Source organism: Eurosta solidaginis, chromosome 3, assembly GCF_040869045.1.
Source record: "Eurosta solidaginis isolate ZX-2024a chromosome 3, ASM4086904v1, whole genome shotgun sequence".
Lineage (NCBI taxonomy): Eukaryota > Metazoa > Arthropoda > Insecta > Diptera > Tephritidae > Eurosta > Eurosta solidaginis.
The window spans coordinates 196,381,870-196,405,400 of NC_090321.1; the positions used below are offsets into that span (position 1 = coordinate 196,381,870).

The following is a 23,531-nucleotide window of genomic DNA, read 5'->3' on the forward strand; positions in this document are numbered from 1 at the left end:
TTTGTTATTTAGAACGTCACCATAGATGTTCAGATCCTGTTTTGGTATATCCAACACCGAACGGACTACAACACTGCATACTTAGTATGCCATCCAATGAGCCTCTGTAAGTGGAACTGATGAGATGATATTTGGTTTTAATTTGACTTTAGGTAAGACCTTCGCGGAAATTCATTGTCCAAGTCGCCAACTAATCCAATTTTTGAAGCTCATAGATTAAACTTACCTTGTTGAAACCTTGAACTTGCCGAGTACCGGGCAACGTTACTTTATGCTACTCAGTGAAAGCTTATAGCTTCTTGGTATCCTACAGTTTTCTTGGTAATGGTGTCCGCCTGTTCATTCCATGCGTTCCAGTAAACCATCCAAAATAAATCTTGGACTTGGTACCGAAAGACTGTAATGCATGTATCAACTAACTTCGTGGTAATAGTTGCGTAGGACTGCAATGCACGTAAGGCTATCTGAACAAATTGCGATCGATTTTTTTAAGTTGGGTTCATACTAGTTCCCGGTTCACCATCATTAAACTTTGTTAATATTAGGTCGAGGGGGTGTGCTCGCTCTCGTTCGGTTATGATTTTACTTAACAGTGGCCATCCCAATGGTGATCGTAGAGAGTTTTCCGCCTCGTCTGTTTGTTTCGAAACTTTTCCTGGCCATCTTTTTCTACAATGACTCTCTCAAAGCTCTCTGAGATTCTGACCGTAGGAGCTATGAATTATTTATGAATTTTTTTAAATCTTTTTATGTGCTGGTGAGTGGTTGTCGTTATTTGAGTACTCCTAGGAAACCGGGATAATGAAGAGTAGGCGATTAGCTGCATCGAAAATATGTTAAACTATAATGGAATATAGCTCTATTATTTAGGGTTCCTACTCGGATACCATCATAAAAAGTTTTAGTACAGACCACTTTCTCGTGCACCAGTTCGGTCTTATAAGGTTACCACAAGCTAAGAGATTGCTCTTCTTGGCGTAGAGTAAAGAGACCAGGATAAGAAAGCATAGGCGAGAATTTTATTCCCACCTGTATTCAATGACCAGGAACTCAGTTTGGAAGACATCTCCATTAGTTAGCCGTATGGTAGCTTTAAGATGAGCATTCCATGTAAAAGTTCTATCCAGTGTCCCTACTCGGAAGCCACAAAAACTTATTATAACATGGATAGGGCGAAAATATTTCTAGTTCAGTATTTTCGAGTATTGTCATCTCATTCTGATCTGCAGATTAATAAGTCAGCATAAACTTGTGTGTAAAGCTTATAAATTTTCAATTGATAACGGAGACTAGTATGCATATAGTCAAGAAGAAATATAAGATACACCGACAATCTATCTCCTGTGCATGGGGCATATGTGTACGCGAAGATCAACTTTTGTTGTAGCTGTGGTCGTAGCCATGCTATGCGCACTCTAATAGGTCCGACCACTCACAAATTGTCATCAATATCCTATAGCAGGAGTCCGACGTCTGGGTTGATGCTGGACAAGAAAGATTTTAACTTATTATAGTATCAATATCCAAGTTAATCTAGAGGAACGCACGTCTCCCTGGGGAAGCTGCTTTCCGCAACTTTGAGCTAAGTGCATTTGTCTTAAAGAACGGGGTTCGCTGGGAAATCTCTTGCATACAAAAACTTTTTGTGTGTCTCTACTTTCATCTTCCTTGTCTTCATACGACTCGGTTTTTAAGTACCGGATTTCCTTATAGTGCTCACGGTGATGATTTCTTAAGTCTCTGTGAGGCTGAGCCTCTTCTATCAGATGTCTGTTGGGATACTCAGGTTTTCGGGTATTCAGCAGAATGTATTTGTTCAGCCATTTGTGTCTCTCACTTTATGGGGAGTATTCTCGTCTTGCTGTTGATGATGTCCCAGAGACATATGGCAGTTCTGAACACGGTGCATTTACAGACCTGCAGTTTCCTCCAGTGTGCTTTATTTAAGACTCGGCAGCCAATTGTTATAAGCTCTTCTTTGTTTTTGCTCCAAGTGCTGCCGGCAAGGGACCTGAGAATTCTGGTACGGCTATGGAGTTTAGGTAGAATTACGGATGCATCCTAGCGAAAATGTAGGTCCTGATCGGACGTCACACCCAGTATTTTGGATAGAAGACAGTCCGTGGCGTAATGCCATCGACGTGGATGTCTAATATGGTGGACGCTTGCTTTGTGTACGTAGTAAATAAGATCGCAGAGGATTTGGGAGCTGACAGCATCAGATTCGCGAAGTGAAAAAACTGTGTAAAAATGAGAGATATGCGTTGATTTTATAGCATCAATGGATGGGCAGCGACCTGCTGCCATTATCGTGCAGTCTTCAGCATAGGACGTGGTGAGCAAGGGAGCTTCAATATGTAAAATTTAAACAAAAATGGGGATAGGACACCACTCAGTGGATTGTGATGTTAGGTTCGTGTAATGCACCGATGGATGCCGACCACACAGATAATTTGCAGTACACCTATACCCAGAGGTATGGCGAACCATTCCAAGTCTTACAGTAACATGCTGTGATTAACTGTTCACAGATTAGCTATTCTGCTTTTATTGTAGATTAGTAATTTGTACAAAATGATTTTAGCGTTCCAAAAAATACTCCACGGCTTACTTTATGTTAGAAACTGACTCGGGCGCTACACAAAATTGGCTTTGTCCGGAATAGTTAGCTTGCGCTCCAAAACAGGTTTTTGGAATGAACAAATTATTGTTTTTCAGCAGCGGCAGAAGGTCTGGTATGACTGGGGTACGGTAGAAAGATATAATACACATCCTTGATGACATCGAAATTGATCTTCCTTCTGTACAGTTCTGAAAAGCACCATTTAAGGCTCTTAACAATAGCGATTCGTTTATAGATGAAGCTTCTTAAGGGAATATTGGTTCAAATGTACATCAGTTACCGTTTTGTCAAGAAGAAATATAAGATCTTTAGAACAGAAAATGCCACTGGAGATTTCACAACGCCAAAATGGGTTTGAATTTAGTTAAAGGAAAAAACTTTCCACGAGTCCCGTTTGAGTGGCTTCCCTAAAGTGAGTAAACCCTTATCCCTTTATTGATACCAGTTTATTTTTTAATTCTTAGTTTTAAAATAATTTGAATAAAGCTCAAGAATTTCAATTTATTTTCACAGTCAACTTCAGTACAATGATGATTTTGCTTACGATTTGCAAATTGAGATGGATTCTGATAAAACCGACGACCTTGAAGAAATAGTTCCAAGCAACCATCATCGGCATCGAAGACACCGGTAAGTGGGACATGAATATATACAAATAAAATAGGAGGATTAATATCTATAGATATTAAGACTACAATGGAGGTTGAATGTGATAAATGGTTTCTATGACTGAGGTAGAAAGGCCGGCTGAGCTGGGGAAGCTAGTAAAGTCGATTGAGAGCTCAGCATAAATGGAAAAAAAGAAAAAAATGTATTAATTGAATGTGAAGCATTTTGCAACAGACAGATTAAGGAAAAAATACAAGAAATAAAATATTTAACAAAATGATAGGAAGAGGCCGTATGCATAGCTAAGGGATAAAGTGCACTACAGGGGGAAATACCTCCGCACTCCTGGGATAGTCAGTAAATGCGGACAGGCACTGAATGAAATAGCTACGGACAGTATGTCAAAACGCAGTAGTAAAAGTATTGGGATCCACCAAGTATTCTTTGAAAATCTGCAGCGGAATATTAAGCTGATATAAAAAGAAACCTACCAGAGATCAGTTAACAGACTTTAGGCATAGACTCTGATTTGTTGATACACAAAAATTTAATTAAAGAGCTTAGAATATTCGTAAGAGGTGGCTAAAACCCAAAACCCGGCACTCGGCCCACTACCAGAAGGTGTAAGCACTGGAGGGTATAGAAGTCAAATCCGGCAAAATACTGCCCACATCCGCAACACTCTCCTAACTTTCGGGAGTGGTTTGTGCCTAAAACATTAGAAACAGCATGATCACAACACGACAAACCCTTCCTAAACTAAAGTTTCATCCGTGAAATTCGATGACATACTACCCTATACCAAATACCCAGCAAACACAGTTTCTAACGTTAGAGAAATATTGTAGTTTTACATTAGAAATTTAATGTAGTCCTCAAATGCATTTCGAATCGAAAACTAGGTCAGAGAACTATGTTAGAATTCGACGTTGAATGATTATTGTCACAGTTATCGGTTATTTGCACGACCTGATCAGTCATCATTAGTGTTATACAAACAAAATTAAAATAGTGAAAAGTTGTGTGGAAATATTATAAGCTGCGAAAGAAGTTTATTTTATTTATAATAATAAATACTAGTAAGTGAAAATGGATCAAAAAAAGTTAAAAAGGGAAAGGGAGCAGATTATTGAAGTGCTATTTGAATGGCATGAAGAAAACGTTTCCTCATCCGTATCTCAAACGGCGAGCTCAATCCTGAGGAAATAAGTGGAAGCGAACATTTTAACACAATAACTAGTACTGAGAACTGAAAAACACACGATGGGATTTTGAATTATTTTTATTTTATTATAATTTATAAGCTTATAACCAAATAAAAGTATTTGATATAATGAAACAATGATTTTATATAACTGAATTTAATTGCGCATCACTTCAAAATTCTCATTAGAAACCCATTAGCAATTGGCGTTAGAATTCGATTAGAATTCTAACCCTTTTCTCGATATCGAGAACGAGGTTCCCTTTTTTGTCGAGAATGCTATAATTCGCGACAGTTTCGCAAATCGTCCTCTAGCCTTCTACCTTAGAGAAATACATTAGAACTCGATCCGTCTTCCAATCGTTTTCTAACCTAAATGTTTGCTGGGTAAAGATATTTTTATACTCAGCTTGCTTTGCACACAGAGTATATTAACTTTGATTGGATAAAGATTGGTTGTACAGGTATAAAGGAATCGAGATAGATATAGACTTCCATATATCAAAATCATCAGTGTCGAAAAAAATTTGATTGAGCCATGTCCGTCCGTCCGTCCCCCCGTTAACACGATAACTTGAGTAAACATTGAGATATCTTCACCAAATTTGGTACACGAGCTTATCTGGACCTAGAATAGATTTGTATTGAAAATGAGAGACATCGGATGATAACCACGCCCACGTTTTATATATATAACATTTTGGAAAACACAACATACCTGATTGTTTAGTAAACAATACACCTAGAATGTTGAAATTTGACATTTGGACTGATATTGGGCGTGGCACCGCCCACTTGTGATAAAACCTATTTTACACATATTATTAATCATAAATCAAAAAATCGTTAAACGTATAGTAACAAAATTCGGCAGAGAGATTGCCTTCACTATAAGGAATGCTTTAAAGAAAAATTAACGAAATCGGTTAAGGACCACGACCACTTTTATATAACAGATTTTTAAAAGGGTCGTCAACGAATAAAATAACCTATATCTTTGCAAAAAAGAGCTTTATATCAATGGTATTTCATTTCCCAAGTGGATTTATAACAATAAATAGGAAAACTTCAAATTTAAAAAAATGGGCGTGGCACCGCCCCTTTTATGAATTAACAATTTTCTATATTTCGGGAGCCATAACTCTAAGAAAAAGTTATGTATCGTAATAAAATTGGGTCCTAAATTTTCCCTATAGGAAGAAATATTTCTAGAAAAAATGGACGAGATCGGTTAAAGGCCACGCCCACTTCTATATAAACGATAACGGCAACTTAGATATGAAACAAGTTTAAAAGGGTCGTAGACTAGAGTAATAAGCTACAACTTAGCAAAAAATAGTTTTGAATCAATGATATTTCACTTATCAAGTTTTATTGTAAGAGGAAATGGGGAGACATTTTTCTTTTAAACGGGCGGTGCCACGTGTTATATAGAAAAGTAATTTATCTGAAATGAAATGTACAATTAAAGTTCACGCAGAATATATAATGTTCGGTTACACCCGAACGTAGACACCTTTACTTGTTATACTCAGCTGAGCAGAGCTCACAGAGTATATTAGCTTTGTTCGCATAACGGTAATCCGTAACGGCATAAACTAATCGAGATGGATATAGACTTCTGTATATCAAAATGATCTGGGTTAAACAATAAATTCATTTAGCTATGTCCGTCCGTCCGTCTGTAAACACGATAACTTGAGTAAGTTTTGAAGTATCTTGATGAAATTTGGTATGTATGTTCCTGGGCGCTCATCTCAGATCGCTATTTAAAATGAACGAATTTGGACTACAACCACGCCCACTTTTTCGATATCGAAAATTTCGAAAAACCGAAAAAGTGCGATAATTCATTACCAAAGACGAATAAAGCGATGAAACTTGGTAGGTGCGTTGACCTTATGACGCAAAATAGAAAATTAGTAAATACTTGGACAATGGGAGTGGCGCCGGCCACTTTTAAAAGAAGGTAATTTAAAAGCTTTGTAAGCTGTAATTTGCCAGTCGTTGAAGATATGATGAAAAATTTGACACGCAAGTTACTCCTATTACTGTAAGTGTGCTAAATAAAAATTAGCAAAATCGGATGACGTACACGCCCACTTTTAAAAAAAATTTTTTTTAATCAAATTTTAACAAAAAATTAAAAATCTTCACAGTATATAAGTAAATGATGCCAACATTCAACTCCAGTAATGGTATGGTGCAACAAAATACAAAAATAAAAAAAATTTCAAAATGGGGGTGGCTCCGCCCTTTTTAATTTAATTGTTCTAGAATACTTTTGATGCCATAAGTCTCCAAAGCTCTCAGCTGAGTATGTAACGTTCGGTTACACCCGAACTTAGCCTTCCTTACTTGTTTCTAATTTATTATTTAAATTTGTTGTTAAAATTTTTTAATTTTATTTAAGTTTCAAAAAGTTTTAAAAGTGCGATATTTTGTTAGAAAAGACCGATAGTGATAATACTTGATAGTTCAAAGTCAACATACAGAAGATATACATTAGGAAAACTTTTCAAAGATGGGCATGGCACCGCCTACAGTAAACCAGAGACCATTAGTACCACTTTGTAAATTTGCAGAATTATGGTTCTTAGAATTATACCTTAGGAAAATTCATTAACAGTCACGTACACTTTTTTTTTAAAGTTGCCTATAGTTTTGGTGATGGTTAAAAATAACCAATATATTTATGGCACGTAACTACATAAACGTTATAGATATGTTTGTGAAAAGTACAAAGTCTCAATATTCTTATTACCAAAGTCGAACAAAAGGATACCAACTTTTCCAAAATTTGGTAAGAACATTATTTCTTCGGCAGTAATTGTTCTTCTTTCCGAATGGGATTTTGCATATGTATGGGTAATATGTGTTAATGTGCGTAATATTTTCTCTAAAAATATATCCTTTTTAAACACACAGCTTGGTATATAGTGTTCGGTATCGTCCGATCTTAGACTCGCTTACTTACAGTCCTCCTCATCTTGTGGGGCGGCCCATTCCACTGAGCTATATAAACATACGAACTAAATTTTTTTGCTTACGGCCATGTAATACCTTATCACAACTGGGTATATTATATACATACTAGCAGACCCGGCAGACGTTGTTCTGCCCTAAACTTGGCCTATCTGCATATATTTTAATACGCTTTTTCGTCTAACTCTGCCCTACCTCTCTACACTTTTTCCTAATCTTTTTATTCACTCCTGCCTCCATCATCTCCATTTTCGTCTCATTCTATCTATTTTTCAGTCTCCTTCTCTCTTTTCTTTTCTCTCAAATTTTTCTCCTTCTTCTTCATCTCTTATTGCCAGTCCCAGAGGGTGGTATGTATTTTGTTCCAGTCCCACCCCGAGTCTCAGTCCCAATCCGTCTCTGGTCCACTTCCCGGAAAAAAGCATCGTAAATACTAATATAGGCAAATTTATAAACGAAATTTCAGGCAAATCGAATAGAACGAATGTAAATATGTATGTGGGTATTATTAATTCTTGTCTTTATTTCGACTTCGCATGCATATTTATTAGTTTTGCCTCGTTGATGCGACTAAATTGAATATCACGATGAACTTTAGAGCTCTCAGCAACAGCTATCATTTGATATTCATAATACATACACATTCTAGGGGTATTTGATATCCATATTGTTTTGGTCTATATCTCGAGACCCTAGTCACTCAGCGGCGTAAAACTTACTCTGTATTATAACACACATCAACAGCTTCAATTTGATACCCATAATATAAAAACACATTCTAGGTGTATCCGGGTCCATGTTTTAGCCTATATCTCGAGACCGTAGTCACCCAGCGGTGTAAAACTTACTGTGTACTAAAGCATACATCAACAGCTTCAATTTGATACCCATAATATAAAAACACATTCTAGGTGTATCCGTGTCCACGTTTTGGGCTATATCTCGAGACCCTAGCCTCCCAGTTGTATAAAAATTATCCTGTACTATAGCACTCATCAACAGCTTTCATTTGATATCCATATTGTATAAACACATTCTAGGGGTACCCGGGTCCACCTTTTGGGCTATATCTCGAGACCCTAGCCTCCCAGTTGTATGAAAATTATCCTGTACTATAGCACTCATCAACAGCTTTCATTTGATATCCATACTGTATAAACACATTCTAGGGGTACCCGGGTCCACGTTTTGGGCTATATCTGTAGACCCTAGCCTCCCAGTTGTATGGAAATTATCGTGTACAATAGCACTCATCAACAGCTTTCCTTTGATATCCATATTGTATAAACACATTCTAGGGGTACCCGGGTCCACTTTGTGGCCTATATCTCGAGACCCTAGTCACCCAGGGGTATGAAAATTATCTTGTACTATAGCACTCATCAACAGCTTTAATTTGATATCCATATTGTATAAACATATTCTAGGGGTACCCGGGTCCACGTTTTGATCTCAAGACACTAGGCACGCAGCGAAAAAAAAGGTAGACGTTGGCCGATTCTCAGACGTAACCAATATGTTCACAAAATTTCATGAGAATCGGTTCAGCCGTTTCGGAGGAGTTCAGCCTCTAAAACCGTGACAGAAGAATTGTATATATTAGAAGATATAGTTTCAAATGCACTTACTCTCTTTCATATCGTTTTACTTTCGACTCATCTTAAGGGCCAATTATACTTGCATAGCATATCAGGGCACAGCAACATGGCTCTCACAAACAATATCTGTTCATTGTCATTTACGTGTACTTGATTGTCTAACTCTTGGTGCTGTTAACATTGTTATTGCAAAGAGTGGAAAAATGACCATCACTCTCAGAGTAGCACAGATTGCTTGCTTGTGTTTCTGTATATTTTACATACAAACTTTATTTGTGTGTACGTTTGCCCTTGTTAGCGGTAGTCTATGTACGCTACGTAAAGTATAATCAGCTCTATTTTTCAAATGCTATGTACTGCTTTTTCATGCAATGCACTGTAAATATAAATAGACTTTGAAGTTTCGCCATGCTACAAATAAACAACAAATAACTTTTCGTTACCATTCAACAGCTGGCTACCGGCCTACGAATGTTCACTCACTTAACCCTCCGATGAGTGACAGTTCTGAACTTCACGGCCGTTTGAAAAGGTCCCTACGGACCTTTTTTTGTAAGTCATGTTTTTTTCATATACAAAATTTTTTTTTGATTATTTTTTTCTTTTTATTGTTTATAACTAAATTCTACATACAAAAATAGTTTTTCAATTTTTTAATGTTTTTTTTTTTTTTGCTTGAATTTTCTTAAGACTATTATAAAAAAGTTTAAAAATTATGGTCGTTGAGCGTGTACTTCTTGTCCCCCGCCCTGTGCGCAAGTGTTCCAGCGATGTAAAAGTGTGATATGTTCTCCGCAAACAGCGTTGCCGAAGCCGAAGCAGTATGCCCGCGTTTTCCGCTGCCGTCCGTACTCAGAACGGCAAAGGCGACATGACGGTCTACTTGACCTAGCCGCAAACGACGGTGCATTGCTTTCCATCGGTCTTGGTAATACCTGAAATGAAAAGAAAAATAAAAAACAAATAAATATATATTACATTCTTGAATTTGAAGATGTTTTTCTTACCCTGACATCGAATGCTTCCATCCCATTGCGTATCCTTGGATATGAGGTTATATGGTTCTTCAGGGCACGTTCTTCTATATTTGGTGTGGCCAATTGTTTCGTTAGCAGTAATAAGAACGACCGCCTTCTGTCACTCCTTTTTATAGGCTTCATTTCGTTGTAAATCGTAAAAGCAGCCAATACAGCGACGCACAGTGGCGCCTCTGCCGTTAAAACATGGCAAAAATCAAAGAAATGATGAGAGCGTTCGCTAAATCTAATACATGTTTCTAATAGAGAATTTTCCAGGGATCAAGAATATACAACTTTTTTTTCACAACAAATTATAGTTTACCAGGTAGAGCCGCTCAAAGTTGACCAATCTTCAACATTGGGAAAAATTAGAAATTTTTCTTCTTATATTTAAAATGGTTTTGTGAGTAAATAAGGCTGTCGGTTGTTGTTTTCTTATATAGCAATTAAAGACAGTTTAATTTAGGATTGAAACAAAAAAAAAAATGTTTTTTTTTTTGTTAAAAGTTGGCGGATATACCTGTTTTTCGAAATGCCTATTTTTAGGCCCTTTTTAAAACTTTGATGAAAAAAAAAATGTTAAAATATGTGCTCCGTCAAATTAACAGTAGTTATTTGTGAAATATTCAGTTACCTAAATTCATAAAGTCTACCTGCGTCCAGCTGCAACTTCACTTTTTACATCAAATAAAGTTAAACAGCCTTGGGCATAAATACGCGCCTGAGCAGGTATATATAATTCAGTACGGCCGTGAGGTCGTTTTTATTATTGGAACTTGTTAACAACATACATTTTTTTTAGTTACGAATTGTATACCTGAAAATCATTTTAATAATTTGAGTAGGTATATAAAGCTATCCATCATACAATGCACATTATCAATCGTATTTTGGAGATTAAGGAACTAATTACTCTGGTTTCTTAAATAAAGTGAATAGTATTTTTAAATATAGTTCACAGTTAAATATTTAGTCAGATACACTCGAAGCTAATTCTAATATGGATCTAGAAAACTCGAAACTATTTGCGGTGTTTAAATCTACAAAGTCAAGACGAGACTTCGTTGAGGCTATTGTGAGAGAATTAGCGAGTGAAACAAGCATTAAAGAAAAGGAAGGCCTGGAAGAAAAAATTGATTTACAATACATTATGATAGAAAGAAAATGGAAGGACGTCTATCGTAACAATTCAAAATTTCTAAGTAAGCATGAAAAGTTGCTAGCTGACAAAACTTTTTTGGACGAAGAAACGCCTAGCACGTCAACCAATGCAACTAGAGGGAGACCAACAAAACCCATAGAAGAGTGTTCTACCTACACAAGGAAAAAGAAGCTGTCTGATACCACAAAGGCTATAGCCACGACTTCTCTTTCAGAAGCACTGGCTATTAAATATAAAAAAGACGAAGAAAACGTGAAGTCTCATATAACAGAAGCAGTTGCGGTAGCAAGTCCAGAGCGACTGATGAGGATCAAAAACAGCATTCCCACACCACCAAATGCGCTACCTAGGAAATACGCTCCCGAATAAGCTTTGGCGCTGTTTATAGATCTCGGTTTAACGAAGAGAAAATATATTATATTGCGTAAGTCATTATTGCAATGTAATGCCGCTATTTTACCTGGATACAAAAAAATTACTCAAGCCAAGAAAGAAGCAGTTCCTCTAGGTCCCAAAATAACCGAAGTATCAGCTGGAATTGAGCTACAAAACCTAATGGATCATACGTCTACACGACTCCTTCAAAGTTTTACTGAAGAAAAGTTGAAAACACTGCCAAAGGAGTTAGCATTGATAACTAAGTGGGGCTGTGATGGATCATCAGGACAAAGCGCATATAAACAATGAATAAATGTAGACGATGAAACAATTACAGATGGCTTCTATTGTTCCATTACGACTAAAAGATGAAGCTTCAGAATATTGGAAAAATCCACGTCCGTCATCAACTATATTGTGCCGCCCGATATTATTTAAATACGAGAAGGAGTCTTCGGAACTCATAAAAGTTACAGTGAGTGATATAAAAAATTAAATTGCCAAATTGGAACCAACAATAAAAAAGCATGATTTTCTTCTAACAATGGTCGATGGAAAAGTTTTGAACTTAATAACAAATACGACATCTACAATGAAATGTCCAATTTGTAAGAAGAGCCAAAAGGACTTTGAAAATCTTGATGATTCAATAACTGACGAACTAAATTATGAGTATGGAATATCTCCATTGCATGCTAGGATAAGATATATTGAATTTGTTTTGAAGCTGGCTTATACACTACCACAACAAGGAGAAGTTTTCGACGACAATACAACATGTAAGGAGAAACAAAACAGGAGACAAAAAATATTTCAGGATGCATTCTATAAAGAGATTGGCCTTAGAGTTGACTGTCCAAAGTATGGATACGGAAATACAAATGATGGTAACTCCATAAGAAAATTTTTTGAAAACGATGAAGTGACTGCTCGCATAACAGGAGTTGATAGAGATATTGTGAAAAGATTGGGAGTAATTTTAAATATTTTAGTGGCCTAAGTAGGAGTAATTTCCGTTTGAAAAGGCAAAAAGGTCCCTAGGGACCTTCTCACTCATCGGAGGGTTAAGCAGCCTTTCCATGCTCCTCTTCACGTACACTTTATAAACTTTAAGCGCTCTTTTCATTTGCATTGCCGTTAATTGCTGTTGAAGCTGCCAGCCAGCATGTTTTGTGCTTTAATTATGCTTCATCTGAAATTTAGGTCACGGTGCCACAAGAAGTTCACTGTAGTGAATGGAATGAAGCGGCTACAGCTGGCACTGTGTAATTTGGAAAATAGGGGTGCGAAAGAAGACAAAAGCAAAAAAGTTGCCGATTAACAGTGGTCGGTGGGTAATGAATTGTTGGTTGCTCGCGTTTCGTCGCTTGCTGCTTCTGCATCAAAATCGAATTCAACTTTTGCTGTTTTGTTTGTTGGCAATGGGCGCTTCCAGCTAACACAACTTTTTTGCTTCATTGCAAACATTTTTCCGTAAGTTGAATGATAGAAATTTTGTTTTATGAACGGCAAGTTGAGTCAACTGTCAAATGAAATAGTTATACTTAAATATTAAGAAAAATAGCTTCTTAAATTATTTTTCACACTTTACCATAGTATTAAGAAAAATTCTAATTATAATAAAGACTTCGAAATGTCAAAGAAGTGCCAGGCAGCTGAATAAACACGTTGATTGCATGTATCAAAAAAATATCTACTCAATAATTTGACGTAAAATTCCAACGGTTCAGTGGATCAAAAATACTCAACGGATCGGTCAGAAAACTATGACCCGACGACTGATCAACAGTTGTATTTGTTGAAAGCGCCCAATGTATTGGCACTGATTTTCAATTGTTTTATCTTCTTACTATTTTTCGCTTGCACATGCTGAGCTCTACAAAAAACTATCACAGTTACTTATCGCAGGAATCGGGGTTTTGTATGCTAAAACAGTTTTACTAAACTGTTATAGGATATTGGGTGTGCAGGGCTTAATTTTAGATATGGATATAAGGGCGAAATCTGATAAACAATTTTATTCATTCTCAATCACATCTAAATTTCTATTGCGTGAGGGGACGGTTCAGAGGCTGAAAATTTCCCGTTTTCCAGGAAGAAGTCATCTCCGTTAGCATCATGAAGAAATCGACAATTAAGAATTCAGCCGTATTGAAAAAAATGAGCTCGAAAAACATTCAGCGACATCCACCAAAAAGGTGTTGGACTACTATGAAAGGGATTTCCCGATGAGCCCCGTTCTCCAAGACAAATATCGTAAACTTGCAGTTGAGGAAAGCAACCACCCCAGGGAGACACATGTCTCTCTAGCTTAACTTTGATCCGTATACTGTAAAAGGTTAAACTTTTACATATCCAGAATAAACCACGGCAAACGAATGTATGTATGTCTCGCCTATAATGTGTCCCCAACGCCTCTAACACCCTCGTATCTCTGGTCCAACCCTGCTGAAACTGCAAGTTTCCTCGAAATTCCTTTAGAGGTTATTGATGACAACTGGTGAAAGGCCGCATATATTGGATGGGGCGAAGCAGTGCTACAAAAACAAGAACAACAACGACTCCGAGGTGTTCCCAGTGGTCAAAGCTGTAATGACTATATAGAGGCCCAGTAAATAAGTTAAAATCTAAAGTTAAGCCACTATGCAGCACCCCTTAACCATTTCATATGCGGACTAAAACTGGTATGTGAAATTATTAATAAGGAAAATTGCATATTGCTTTAATGAATGGGTAATTTGTTGGATGCTGCTCTTAAACTGATCAGTATTTCTGGGGCACAGTTAAAAGAGCTCACTTTGACAATTTATTGGTGACTGGATAAATCCGCGTTAATATTCATATGGCAAACACAACTAGAGCTTCCACAATACAAAGCAGCATCACAAGGAATTCGCGCTTTGCCAATGTCCCAAAAAACTCCGACTACAATTGATACATTAACTGTTATAAACCTTTATAGCTCCGCCGATCGCTTGGTCTCAACAACTGGTCAGTAAGATCTCTATACTTGGAAAGGGGGGGGGGGGGGGGGTGTTAGCTCAGCGCTTGTTTACGCGTGTATCATTCCCCCTACCTCTCCTTAAATAGAGTTTTCCTAGCCCAATTTTTTTGGATGCATGGGTCATATAGATCGACATCTAAGAAATTTTGAAAAAAAAAACAGCTTCAACCGTCTTCCACCGAAACAACGTTAGTTGTTTTTGTTTGGGCTTGGGCAGTACAGAAGTTATTGGATCACTCACGTCCTGTTGGGGTTCACTTTCTGACTGTTTTAAGATCGTTTGGAGGGCACATTGGGATAATCTCGGGATTCACTTTGGACTACTTCAATATTATCTTCGAAAAATTTCAGGATTGTTTACATGATATTTTTGCGATTATTTCTGGAAAATTTCGGAACCATTTCGGAATAATTTATAAATTATCTTCAGATCGGTTCGAAATAAATTTGCAGATAGTTTTGTGATCGATTCAATACTAGGTTAGGTTAGGTGAGGTTGCTGTCCGGTTAAGGAACACTTTAGCACTTTTTTTGCCATGTTGTGATACCAGATACTCTAATTTCGCAAGCGGGTTCCGGTTATTTAGGGAATCGCTTCATGGCAATGATGTTGCTGCGAATATGGCACACATCGATCTTTATAATTTCCTCCGGAGAACCAAATACGCACCGCTATATACGACAAGAGGTGGTGTCGGCACAGCATTTGCTTAGCTGACTCCAGGCCCAGCTGTTCACAATCAGAGAGCTAGTTAACAGCGGAATCTCAAAGTTTACACTGGGAGATACGTTCAGTTCATCAGTGTCTGCTCTGGCAGTTCCCAATAATATTCCTATGCCCTGGAACCTAGATGCTAGATAATTACAAATCAAAAAGTAATAATATGCAACCGTAGGTGAGGTGAAGCAGCCTCTACAAACCCTCAATTCCACGGTGACACAGCTTAGCGCTTTGATAGCCACCTGGCTGTCTGAGAATATGTCAATCCCCCTAACAGTAATATTTGAGAAAAGAATTCCATAACCCAAGCCTAGGCAGTCGATTCATTTGCATTTGTAATTGCAATGATTTTACGTCATCCTTTGTGACATATAGTTTGGAGACAAAATTTTGTCGACGTTGCATAATTTTTGGTGCCATTTTTATTTTTGGCAGGCTGCGTAAATGATAATTGAAAGATCTCAAAAGTTGTGCAGGATTTATGCCAATAGACCCTGACACTTTTAGAACACGTCATAGTTAATGATCCATATAAGTGGGATTTGCTCAGGGGAAATGGATGGCACCCCACCTAAGTCGGAAAACGCCGGCAGCGAAGGCCATTGTTGTGATATAGAGGAAGTTAGTCTCCATTACAAACCGAAGGATCTAGCAGGACCAAAAAAATAAACTCATCTGGACAGAAAATATCTACACTTTACTCCATAAAAGATACTCAAATTATTAAAAAAAAAGAGAAAATAACCTCGAAAAAAAAAACAATAAATAGTATTACACATAAAATAATTTGCGTTTATGTACTACTGTTACAAATCTTACTTACTTACTTAATTGGAGCTTAACCGTCTAAAAGGTTATGGCCGCCAACAAGGCGCGCCAGTCGCTCGTTCGCTCCGCCAACCGGCGCCAATTGGTCACACCAAGGGAGTTTAAATCGTTTTCCACCTGGTCCTTCCAACGGAGTGGGGGCCGCCCTCTACCTCTGCTTCCATAGGCGGGTTCCGATAGAAACACTTTCTTGGCCGGACCATCATCTTCCATTCGCATAACATGGCCTAGCCAGCGCAGCCGCTGCATTTTAATTCGCTAGACTAAGTTGATGTCTGCGTATAGCTCGTACAGCTCATCATTAAATCTTCTTCGGTACTTGCCATCACCAACGCGTAGAGGTCCATAAATCTTTCGAAGAACTTTTCTCACTCCCAAAGCCGCTTAATCTGCTGTTGTCATGGTACGATAAGTGACTTGTAGAGTATGAGAGTGATAGTATCTTAAACTCCAGCAACCAACCCCACTTTAGTGAAGTGAACAGTTCGCTACCCACCAAAAATGAAATTATAACTGCGATCAAGTCTCTGAAGAAAGGTGCGGACGAGGACGTTACATCCCGCATAAATAAAGCAAGAGCGGCTTTCGGCCAACTGACAGAAGTATGGAGGTCCAGTCATATATCACTGAAAACTAAGCTGCGACTATTTAATTCAAATGTTAAATCAGTGCTCTTTTATGCTTGTGAGACGTGGAAAAGTTCAAGCGTAATTGAGAAGCGCCTGCAAGTTTTTATTAATAAATGCCTACGCCGAATCTTGAAAATTCGATGTCCCGAAACAATAACAAACGACGAATTGTGGTGAAGGACAAGCCAAACAAAGGCAGCCACAGAAATTGCAAAACGCAAGTGGTCGTGCATTGGACACTCGATTAGGAGGCCTTCAGACAATATAGCAAGGCAAGCACTGCGGTGGAACCCGCAGGGAAGCAGAAGACCCGGGGTGCCAGCGAAAACCTGGCGTAGAACTGTCGATAAGGAATTGGAAGATGCAGGTTACACGTGGAATGATGTCACGAGGATAGCACCAAATAGAATAAGATTCAAAGCGGTTGTCGAGGACCCATGCTCCATTAGGAGTTAAGGAAGGAAAGAAGAAGAGTATGATTTTCGTTCGCCGAGAGAAGACTTTACTTTTCCTTTGCCTACCTAGTCCAAAGTAGCATTTATTGGCAAGATTGATTCTTCGCTGGATTTCAGTGCTGATGTTGTTGCTAGTGTTGATGCTGGTTCCCAAATAAACGAAGTCTTTTACTATTTCGAAATTATGGCTGCCAACAGTAGCGTGGTTGCCAAGGCGCGTATGCGCTGACTCTTTGCTCGATGACAGCAGGTACTTCGCTTTGTCCTCATTCACCATCAAACCCATCTTTACCGCTCCTTTTTCCAGTTTGGAGTAAGCAGAACTAACAGCGCGGGTGTTTAGGCCGATGATATCAATGTCATCAGTATATGCCAGTAATTGCACGCTTTTATAGTATATTGTTCCACTGCGGTTAAGTTCTGCAGCTAGTATAATTTTCTCCAGCATCAAATTAAAGAAATCGCACGATAGGGGGTACCCTGTTTGAAACCTCGTTTAGTTTCGAACGGCTCGGAGAGGTCCTTCCCAATTCTGACTGAGCTGATGGTGTTGCTCAAGTCATTTTGCACAGCCGTTAAAGTTTTGCGGGGAAACCAAATTCAGACAAAGCGGCATATAGGCAGCTCCTTTTCGTGCTGTCGAAGGCGGCTTTAAAGTCGACGAAGAGGTGATATGTGTCGATTCTCTTTTCACGGTTTTTTCCAAGATTTGGCGCATTGTGAAAATCTGGTCGATGGTAGATTTACCAGGTCTGAAGCCGCACTGATAAGGTCCAATCAGCCGGTTCACGGTGGGCTTCAATCTTTCGCACAATACACTTGCAAGGACCTTATATCCGATATTAAGAAGGCTGATTCCACGATAGTTGGTGCATTTCGCAGTACCCCCTTCTTGTGGACTGTGCAAAGAACACTTAGATTCCAACCGTCGGGGATGCACTCGTCCGCCCATATTTTGCTAAGAAGTTGCTGCATGCGCCTTACCAACTCCTCGCCGCCGTACTTGAATAGCTCCGCAGGCAATCCATCAGCGCCCACGGCCTTGTTGTTTTTCAATCCTAAAGGATAAAACAACAACGAAATTATTTAACTTATAAAATTGCTGTGCGTAGTACATATACATATACAGTACAGTCGGAAAGTATTAGAACAAGATGAAAAAAGTTGTTTTTGTCAGTTTATCGTATCATTTATTAAAATTTTATTCACATATTCTCAGCATTTTTCTACATTCAACATAGTTCAATGATCCGCAGACATTTTTAATGAATTTTACTGAAAGTTCCATTAAAATTTATAAGAAAACAGTGAGGCCACCTTTTGCTTTGATGACTGCAGCGCACAATTTCGACATTCTTGCGATGAGTTTTTGAAGTGTTTGATGTGGAATATAATTCCAAGCATCGTTCAAACAATCCCAGAGGTCAGGAAAGCTTGTTGGCTTTAGATCTCTCACATGTCGATCCAATTCTACCCACCATAGCTCGACGGGATTTAAATCGGGGTATTTTGGTGGCCACTCCAATGTATCAATGTCACCTGAGACTTTTTTTTGTTCTAAATAAGAAGTATACAGTTTTTGTGTATGTTTCGGATCGGTCTCTTATTGACCAACGCCAGCGTAGCTGGAACAGCCGAAAACCATCACTGAGCCACACCCCCATGTTTCACAGTTGGCACAATGCAATCTACTTTGAATTGTTCATTGCGGTTTCTGCGAACATATTGATGCCTATGGCTCCCGCAAAGTTCGAATTTTGTTTCGTCTGACCATAAAAATGGTTTCCACTGATCAAACGTTCAGTCAACATGTTCTTGAGCGAACTTTTTCTGTTTATTTACGGGCCGTAGAATTGACTATCGTTAGCGATATTGGTGAACCCAAGTCCTCATTGATTTTGATTGGCCTTACTTATTGCATATATTTTGCTGTCGATACTTTGATTTTTCTTTCTGGTTTTCTGTTAGGTTTTTGCAAAGCAATGATTTAGGCTCGTATTTCGACGAATGTTCCCTTTCGCTTGACCATATCTGGAAAAATACAATTCTGAGGCTATTTAAATATCAACATCTTTTTCATCTTGTTCTAATACTTTCCGACTGTAATGTACATATACACTTAAACTTTATATGTAGGTCCTACTCAATCCATTATACTCAGAGAAAAACGCTATTCTAAAATCTAGCACCATCGGGCTCAATTCAAACTTTTCATGTTCTTACTTTTTTGTTCTTGAAAAACGAACGACCTGTTCTTAAAACAACAACCTTGTTCTTGAACTGACACCATTTTCTTAAAAAGAGAACGGCTGGTCTTAAAATATGAACAAATGTTCTATTAATGAGAACGATGTTTTTAAATTAAGCCCAAGAAAAAAGAAACGGTACAATTCGTGCGCACTACAATGTTAAATACAACATTTGGCACGAGCTACCAAGCAGTTATAGTGGCCCAGCGTCTATGATTTTGCGCTTGCGATCGTGTGGCGCGAGTTCGATCAGCGTCAAACTCTAAATTTTTTTAAAACAATTTTTTATGTTCAATTTTTTTTACTCCTATTTTTCATTCAGTGCCTTTCACATATGCAAAGCTAATTCTCAAACTTGTTATGAAATGTTTTAAGTGTATATGCAGATTACATTTTCAATAAGAATAATTTCTAAATAAGAGAAATGTATGAGAAAATACTTATTATGTATTTTTCTTAAACTTTTGAATTTTAATAACAATTTTTTTGTTATAAATATTTTTTATTTATAACAAAAAAATAATTTTTAATAAAAAATAAATATATATATTTAAAAAGATACTTTCCCCTCCCACCAAAGATCAAGCACGAACTGTTCTTGAATTGAGACCGAAAAATGTTAAATCGACCCCAAATCGTTCTCGAAGCGTGAGAACGAAAAATCTTAAATCAAGCCTAAGTAGTGCTTGAAATGAACACAGAAGGTTCACACATCAATACAAACTGGTCATAAAATACGAACGGTATGCTTGGAAAAACTGTTCTTTAAACAAGCCCATCGGTCACAAGTTAAGAAAAAACATACTTAACAGACTTTTGTCAACAAATGTTCTAAATTTTGAACTTGTTTCGTTCGTTTTAGAACGATTTTTTCTCTGAGTGTACTTTATCCACACTTATGAAAGTTTTTGCGCAAAAAATTGCAGCTACTAAATTTCAGTATGCATTATACTTAGTTGCAACTGAAACGTGCCTCTTCATTTTATCTCTACACCATTCTCTGACCGAAAAGTGTATGCGTCCACTATTCATCGCAACCGAATCAGCTATAGTTATATACTATGACCATAGAGATGCGCGTCTCCGCTATCAAGGACAACCTGTTTTGTAGCGAGTTATTTAACCACTGCCACCAGTCTTCAATTATTGCTGCTAGAAGGGTCTCAATTACCTAAGTGATGATAAACGTTTTTTTTTACCTGCAAATATAGTTGTATATATACTTTCAAAAAACAAACACGGATAATATTAACACCCAACTTATTTTGTTTTCTTTTCTTTCCTTCATTCAGTCACAATCGTCACAAAAAGCGACATCGTCACAAAAACCCAAAGATTCTTGTGCAGGATTTGGAAACGCGCGTAGTTAAGGTATTTATTAGTTTATTAGGATGTTTTAAGAAACCAAATCTAAATTTTTCCATTGTTTTCTTTACATCTTCTACCGCAAAACAACTGGAATAAATTTGATTCTTCATACAAAAGGTTGTTGACCCCGATGACCTATCGCAGCGGGCGCGCTGGACAATTATTGTTACGGCTTGCCTGCTGCTTATTATGTGCCTCATGTTAGTGGGCATTACATTACGCATGGCACCACTAATCGATGATATGGGTAAGTGATAAGTTTTAGTATAAACATTTTGAAATTGTCTAAAAAAAATCTTTGTTTACGATAAAGATTCTTTGACTATTTTGTATATTTTATAGGTGTATACGTAAGCCTTCTTTTCGATTGCTACCCCTGTGTTGGCTTTTGTTGTACTTTCTCAAATTAGAAATATGATATTCATTTATTAATAAAAATTATATTGATTTAAACATAATTAATCTTACGCATTCGAGCCTTAGCAAGTACTTAAAAATCATGATACTTGGAAAATAATAATCAATTAGTTAAAAATTGATATATATACCTATCGAACATGTGTTTTTTCGAGGAACGTATATTTTATAAGTATAGTTTATAAACTTAGCTTTTGGTGAAGCTCTGCGATCACCTTAGCTTTGATTCCGACCATTGAGTGTTACCATGTATGTAAATATACCTAACCTGTTTGCCAATTGCTTACATGAGTGTAAGATTTTGTGATGTACACTTTCGTTCGGGAACTTCATTAGGCTCTTTTACTAAATATCTATTAACAATTTTTTGCAACAACATCATAAAACAAAATAGCTATAGTTATTGATGTTAGAGAAAAATTACAATGTTTGCAAACGGCGATGGTTACTAGGACATGTTTTTGAATTTCACTTCTTTATCAGCTCGCTTTTCGTGAGCTGAGTACTGAACTCGAAATGTCAAAAATTCATACTTTATACTAGCGTAAAGACACATGCCTTTATCCACTCAGTCATCTGAAAATCCCCGTGGCTCGCTTTGCAACTGAGCTCTAAGTATTACCTTTTTGTTGATATTCCTTTAAGCACGTTTAGGTACATACTAATTCTAGATGTTTGTAATCCCAATTGTGTGGAATACTTATAGGCGCGTTATTGAACGCTTAGTAACATTGTTATGCATTGCATCTCCGCCGCGTGTACGTACATATGTGTAGACATAGTGATTAATTTGGTTATGTGCATACAAGTCACTGCTTATCATCGGCTTAGAGATGACAGTACCCCTTAGTGTTGCTAATATTCGTAACAATACTAATATTTGTATTTAATTAGCGATTAATTCGAGTTCAATACTCAGCTCCCGAAAAGCTAGCTGATAAAGAAGTGAAAGTCAGAAAAATGTCCTAGTAAAAAATGCCGTTTGTAAACTTTGTAATTTTTTGCCTAACATCTATAACAACAAGTAAGGAAGGTTAAGTTCGGGTGTAACCGAACATTACATACTCAGTTGAGAGCTATGGTGACAACATAAGGGAAAATAACCATGTAGGAAAATGAACCGAGGGAAACCCTGGAATGTGTTTGCATGACATGTGTATCAAATGAAAAGCATTAAAGAGTATTTTATGAGGGAGTGGGCCGTAGTTCTATAGGTGGACGCCATTTAGGGATATAGCCATAAAGGTGGATCAGGGTTGACTCTAGAATTTGTTTGTACGATATGGGTATCAAATTAAAGGTATTAATGAAGGTTTTAAAAGGGAGTGGCGGTAATTGTATATGTGAAGGCGTTTTCCAGATATCGACCAAAATATGGTGACCCAGAACATCATCTGTTGGATATCGATAATTTATTTATATATGTAATACCTGCCAAGATTTCAAGGGTTTTTTATTTCGCCCTGCAGAACTTTTTCATTTTCTTTTACTTAATATGGTAGGTGTCACAACCATTTTACAAAGTTTTTTTCTAAAGTTATATTTCGCGTCAATAAACCAATCCAATTACCATGTTTCATCCCTTTTTTCATATTTGGTATATAATTATGGCATTTTTTTAATTTTTCGTAATTTTCGATATCGAAAAAGTGGACGTGGTCATAGTCGGATTTCGTTCATTTTTTATACCAAGATAAAGTGCGTTCAGGAAGTACGTGAACTAAGTTCAGTAAAGATATGTCGATTTTTGCTCTAGTTATCGTGTTAACGGCCATGCGGAAGGACAGACGGAAGACTGTGTATAAAAACTGGGCGTGGCTTCAACCGATTTCGCCCTTTTTCACAGAAATAAGTTATCGTCCCAGAATCTAAGCCCCTACCAAATTTCACAAGGATTGGTAAATGTTTGTTCGATTTATAGCATTTAAAGTATCCTAGACAAATTAAATGAAAAAGGGCGAAGCCACGCCCATTTTGAAATTTTCTTCCATTTTTGTATTTTGTTGCACCATATCATTACTGGAGTTGAATGTTGACATAATTTACTTATATACTGTAAAGATATTAAATTTTTTGTTAAAATTTTACTTTAAAAAAAATTTTTTTTTTAAAAGTGGGCGTGGTCCTTCTCCGATTTTGCAAATTTTTATTAAGCGTACATATAGTAATAGGAGTAACGTTCCTGCCAAATTTCATCATGATATCTTCAACGACTGCCAAATTACAGCTTGCAAAAGTTTTAAACTACCTTCTTTTAAAAGTGGGCCGTGCCACGCCCATTG

The 23,531-nt window shown here is 37.3% G+C and overlaps 1 protein-coding gene across 7 annotated transcripts in view; it reads left to right on the top strand.

Annotated features, from left to right (window-relative positions):
* LOC137244852 (uncharacterized) overlaps positions 1-23,531 on the top strand; it is a 132,436-nt gene that overhangs the window by 99,316 nt on the left and 9,589 nt on the right. For 5 of the 7 annotated variants that reach the window (XM_067774486.1, XM_067774488.1, XM_067774487.1 and 2 more), the window contains exons 3-6: positions 13-106; positions 3,137-3,253; positions 20,757-20,835; positions 20,950-21,079. In XM_067774486.1, coding sequence (XP_067630587.1) covers positions 13-106; positions 3,137-3,253; positions 20,757-20,835; positions 20,950-21,079 — 420 coding nt within the window. Of the gene's footprint in view, positions 1-12; positions 107-2,718; positions 3,036-3,136; positions 3,254-20,756; positions 20,836-20,949; positions 21,080-21,174; positions 21,701-23,531 lie in introns of those variants that run through there. The other 2 variants (XM_067774491.1, XR_010951214.1) reach the window with 2 other exon arrangements.